The sequence below is a fragment of the Notolepis coatsorum genome (genome assembly GCF_963971535.1).
Source record: "Notolepis coatsorum genome assembly, chromosome: 17".
Taxonomy (NCBI): domain Eukaryota; kingdom Metazoa; phylum Chordata; class Actinopteri; order Aulopiformes; family Paralepididae; genus Notolepis; species Notolepis coatsorum.
Genome location: NC_140181.1, coordinates 92,657,587 through 92,663,456, shown reverse-complemented (window position 1 = coordinate 92,663,456; position 5,870 = coordinate 92,657,587). Strand labels below are relative to the sequence as shown.

At 39.8% G+C, this 5,870-nt stretch overlaps 1 protein-coding gene across 1 annotated transcript in view; it reads right to left on the bottom strand.

Annotated features, from left to right (window-relative positions):
• LOC311244146 (transketolase-like) overlaps positions 1-5,870 on the bottom strand; it is a gene marked incomplete at its 5' end in the record, with an annotated part of 61,341 nt that overhangs the window by 13,333 nt on the left and 42,138 nt on the right. The window contains 2 exon segments of the mRNA XM_084333554.1: positions 5-82; positions 4,702-4,866. Coding sequence (XP_084189680.1) covers positions 5-82; positions 4,702-4,866 — 243 coding nt within the window.

Sequence of the window (5,870 nt, the reverse complement as noted above, 5' to 3'; positions counted from 1 at the left end):
AGGCTCGGCTGAAGAAGGTTGCGAAGGTGCTGGCAAACACCACGTTACGATCCCTCGCAGCACAGCCTATAGCCACACTCACCTAGAGGAGGAGTAGGAGAGAGAGGAGGAGCAGGAGGAGGAGGAAGAAGAAGAAGAAGAGGAGTAGGAGTAGTAGGAGGAGAGAGGAGGTAGAGAGGGGAGGAGAGAGGAGGAGCAGGAGAGAGGAGGAGTAGGAGGAGAGAGGGAGATGGAGGAGAGGGAAAGTGGAAGGGGAGAGGGAGGAAGAGGAGAAGGGAGGATAGGGAAAGGGAAAGGAGAGGGGGAGGAGGAGGGGAAGGGGGAAGAAGAGAGGGAGGAGGAGAAGGGAAGAGGGAAAGGGGAAGGAGAGAGGGAGGAGGAGGAGAAAGGAGGAGAAAATGGGATGGAGAGGAAGAGGCAGAGAGAGGGAGGGGGGGGGGACAAGGAGGACAGAGGATGTGCTTTCTTTAACAATGCGGCTTTCTGTCTATATAGATATTTCCCACCAAACATAAGAATGCTTGGACTCTGCCCTAAGCCAGGGAGTTATTACTCCTCCAAAAAAGACAGCATTATTTTCATATAAATAGCAGGTATTTATTGTTTTTTATAGAGGGGACATTTCATACACCTGCCATCTCATATCCTGTTTCCTGCCCCTGGGGAAAGCACTCTAGACTGATGCAAAGGAGGACCATATACATAACACAGTAGTACCATACGTTTGTAAATTGTTCTTTAGTTGACAAATTCTGAGAATAGTGTTGTTGTTTTCTAAGTGTATTTAAATAGGGGGGGGGGGGGGTTAAAACATCATTATGTGTTATTAACTTTGGGCCCTAGATCTGCAGATATTTGCAGAGAGTTGCTGTCCATTGAAGGAAACAATAAAGAAGAAAAGTAAATGTAAAGTTTTTGAGAAGTTAGAGCTACTGTACTAGTGCTACAAGTACTGTACTACAAGTAGAGCTACTACTACAACTGGCCAGCAGCGTAAGTAGTAAGAGTAGGATATGTACAGATATAGATATAGTATCTACAGATATGTAAAAGGACTATGTGCAGGTAAATACAGACAGTTGTGGATATATATATATATATATATATATATATGCGCTGAGAATAAATATATATAAATGCTGTATATACCATATATATGTATTTATTTATTCTCACCACATATATATCTACTTTACTGCTATATTTGCACTCTGGTTGGATGCCAAACTTCTTTTCGTTGTACTGTACTTGTGCTGTAATACATTTGAATCTAATCTAACAAGGAGAATTTTCAACAAAATATATAAAGGAGTTATATATATATGTTATATATATGTGTGTTATGTTATATATATATATATATATATATATATATATATATATATATATATATATATATATATATATATATATATATATATATATATATATATATATATATATATATATATATATATATATATATATATATATATATATAACAAAAGATAAAGTAGTATCTTATCTTATCTTAATTCCTCAAGTCACTCAATATGTCTGCATCTTAATTAAAAATCAGTAACGAGTGCAGTACAGCCGCAGCCGTCACCGTAATAAGCCATCGTTGTTGTGGGCGCTGCCATATGGCAGTGTGCCTGGGAACCCAGAGGATCATGACAGGGCATGAATAGCTAGAGTCACTTAATATTTAACGAGGCATCGCGGTCATAATGCTGCTTAATTAATCTGCAGTGAGTGACCTATTTTCTTTCACGGGCCTCTCGTTGTGTAGGCTGGTCGCAGCGGGATGCAACTAATGTCCATTAAAGCTGAACAGCCACTAATTGGCATCCAGTTTATCGGCTGATCTCGGGATGTGGGCGACGGTAGCCTAATGGTGAGGAGGAGCGAGCTCGTAGCGGGATCAAAAGTGATCTTTTGTCGGTGCAGAAGTTCTTAAGAAACACTCTTCCCCTCCCTTGACTTGTCCTTGAGCAAGGCACCTCAACCACAACTGCTCCAGTGGAGCGCTGCTCCAGTGGAGCGCTGCTCGTTGGCCAACAGGAGACTGATTGTACTGGGCGGCTCCCTCCCAGGTGTGAGTGTGTGTGTAACCCTCACACAGGAAGGGGGTCAATGGTAAATGGTGCATTTATATAGCAGCTTTTATCCAAAGCGCTTTACAATTTGTTCCTCACATCTTTTACCCATTCACTCATACATTGACACAGCGGAGGCAACCATGCAAGGTGCCAACCTGCTCATCGGGGCAGTTAGTTAGGGGTTAAGTGTCTTGCTCAAGGACACTTTGACGCGCTGCCCGGGAGGAGCGGGAATCGAATCCGGAACCTCCGGATTACTAGACCTCCTACTGTCGCCCCAATGGGCGGGGGGGGGGGGGGGGGGGGAGCAGCCCTGCCTAAGGCCAAGTAAGCCTAATATCTCCATTGGCTAGTATCAGTTCCCCCTTTAATTGGTTGGTAAATTGCTTAACTTTCCATGTGAGAGACCCAGACTCCGGTCATTGGGTCTCATTCCCGAACGGATTTACGACAAGAAATTTGCTCTCAGGCAAATTTCTGCCAATTTAAGACATATTAGGGCTGGTAGAGAGATTCCCCAAATGTCCCTGAGATCGGATTCGGCCGTGGCTGAGAGCAGAATTTAAGAGTGCTGAGGAGCACACTTACGATTGATTGACTGACTTTACCTGCAATGGGGAGTCTTCTGACTCAAAGAGCATGGTAGAATGGGTAGGTCGTTACCCCAATTTGAAGCACCTGTGCAGTGCAGAGAGCTGCCTGCAGCACCATTATATATGTTCCCCTGTCTAATCCCCTCTGTCTGCTTTCCCATCTCCCAGGACAGGTTGTATCAACACCAACTTTGGATCCTTTGAGAATTCTGCCACTATTTCTGTTGTTTATGTCAAACGGACTGATAGCAACGCCGAGAGCTGGATTCGAACCCAGCGTCTCCAGCGTTGATGGCGAGCGCCTTGCCCACTACACCACCTAGCCGCCCTAAATAAATTATTTTGTTAACTTGGTATCACGTGTAGACTCCCTATTTGTCAGAAACCACCTGTTTGTGACATTCTCCATGTTGTTAATAGCTTTATTTGGGAGGAATCATAGTGATTCCTTCATGTCAACCCTACAGGCCTCCTTGGAATTAATTACTTAATCATAATTAAAATAAATATGACAATATTTGTACGATAAGAAATTACGCGGATGTCGGAAAAATTAATAATATGGATTCATCTGATCACAGGGCAGCTGGATTAACCATATCTGAACCAGCTATTTTGGACAAATGTATAATTACTTTATTTACTCAGATATTCAAACACAATTATGCAATTATTGTGAAATGATTGAAAATAATTATTATTTAATGCCTTCTGTGGAATTTGTATTTCTTATTTGTTACATATCTGTCTGGTCCGGTTTTGTTATTATGTTGTGTTAATCTTTTTCCGTCTTGTGTACGGTTTTTCGCTATTCTAAATATTCTCTCAGTTGTAGCCTGGCTACATTATGCTTTCTCGTTCCATTATCTTGCTCTAGTGTTTCTGATAATAAAAGAACACATATTGTCAGAAGAGAAACACCATCTCCGCCTCCTTCTTCCTTTCTACTATTGGACTCAACATTCCTACCTTGAATCATAACACATATCTGTTTTATTGATTAATTATACATTTGAAAGAATGCAGGTTAGAGCCAACATGCAATATATCCCATGATTAATGGGACAGACATTTGTTTGATATAGCTATAACTTGCATTCCTTCAAATATATCATTAATCAATAAAACAGATATTGAAATACACTATGTAGCCTCCTACGACACCAACACTGCAAATGACAGTGGATAAATAAATAAATAAATAAATAAGAACTAAAGCTAATCGCGTGGAAATAGACTGCATTAATATTCCATAAGTCTTGTGTGCGCCAGTATAGCCTACGTGTCTAATGAATGAACAGTAGGCTTATATTATTCTAATTACTTGTTTCATTAGGATTTAGTAGATACTATATATATGCTCTGCCCTATACAGTAAGTACAGTACACATATTAAGGCCGCCAGAGTTGGGCAGCGGACTGGTGGACTGTAACTGCGATCTCCTAATAAAACAAGTCATTAGAATAATATAAGCCTACTGCGTTCATTCATTACGCACGTAGACTATACAGTACTGCAAGCGTGTGTGTGTGGGGGGGGGTGTGTGCGCGCTGCGGCAGGTGGTCACGAGTAGTAGCCTGTATTCTGTATAATGATGACAATACATTAATCTAATCTCATTTTGATCGGTCGCAAATCGCTTCCGCCACCATTTTCACACGGCCGCATCATTAGTTGCATTTAATGAGCTGGACAGGTGTGTCTAAACCCTCGACTTTTCTCTATTGAATTTGCACACGGCACAGAGCCTGCCTTATAAGGAGCTCTGGAGGCGTTGTTTTGTATGCAAATGCCCTGGACAGGAACACGCGTTCATGTTTCAGAGCGGTGACATTCCTCATCGCGGGCATATCAGCTGTGATAGTTTGAGCCACTTAAGACATCTTCCCCACACGTTGGGGACTCAGAGTGAACTTGTCGTAGATTTTGTTTCAGTCGGTTCCAAGATAAGTCTTCCAAGAGAACTCTTTGGAAAATATTCGGGAATGAGACCCATTGTGTGTTGACGCTAGGCTGACCCCCTTACCATGTTCTGCTCCGCAATGTAGCATTCCACATAGCGGTTGGGGTGTTCGTTCTTGAAGAGCTCAGAGAACGTGGAGTTCTTGGTGTCTCCGTCCAGAGCCACGACGTGGTCATTGTAGCGCCCCAGCTTAGCCAGTGCCATGCCGTACGCCTTCCTCGTGGCAATCTGTCACACAGAACACAAACAGAACGATGGTTCTTAAAGGGAGAATCCACCCTAAAACGGAATTCACATTGTGACTGGGCCCACCATGTCTGGAAGTCAGATTGCGAGAAAAATATAAAAATTTCCATATTATCACGGTTTGAATATTTAAGAACATATTTACTGTAACAGCTAACAGTTATAGTATCTCTGAATAGTAAAGACGTTTGTTTAAAAAGTCTAATTTAGTAGTAGTTTGTGACACCTAGTACCTGACTGCCAAGGTGTGACACATCATTTGAAAGCTTACATTCTGTACTTTCAGAAATATCACTGCTGGGCTCGGTCACATTATGTTCCTCCTGTGCCCCAGGACAGTCCAGTTAGTATTTGTGAACACGCACCACTCTCTCCTAAAGCTAGAAATCAGAGAACCCTCTGATCTGTGCTGTCACTGTGTATAATCTAGGGCAGCGGTTCTCAAACTACGGGTCGCGACCCAAAGTGGGGTCATGGGTAGGTGACATTGCATTGGCAAAAAATAAATATATAATAATAATAATAATAATAATAATAATAATAATAATAATAATAATAATAATAATAATAATAATAATAATAATAATAATAATAATAATAATAATAATAATAATAATAATAATAATAATAATAATAATAATAATAATAATAATAATAATAATAATAATAATAATGATAATGATAATGATAATGATAATAATAATAATAATAATAATAATAATAATAATAATAATAATAATAATAATAATAATAATAATAATAATAATAATAATAATAATAATAATAATAATAATAATAGTTTAATGTTCTGGCAACATATTTTGGCTAAATATGCCTTGTTTTATAAATGTGTATTGATAACATAGTGCTGTAATAAAATGTTCTAATAAATATGCATGATCAAGTTCAACAACATTTATTTATTTTGATATTCCTTAATTCCATGTTGAAATTACGCGATACATTAAGTGTGGGGTCGCCAAAAT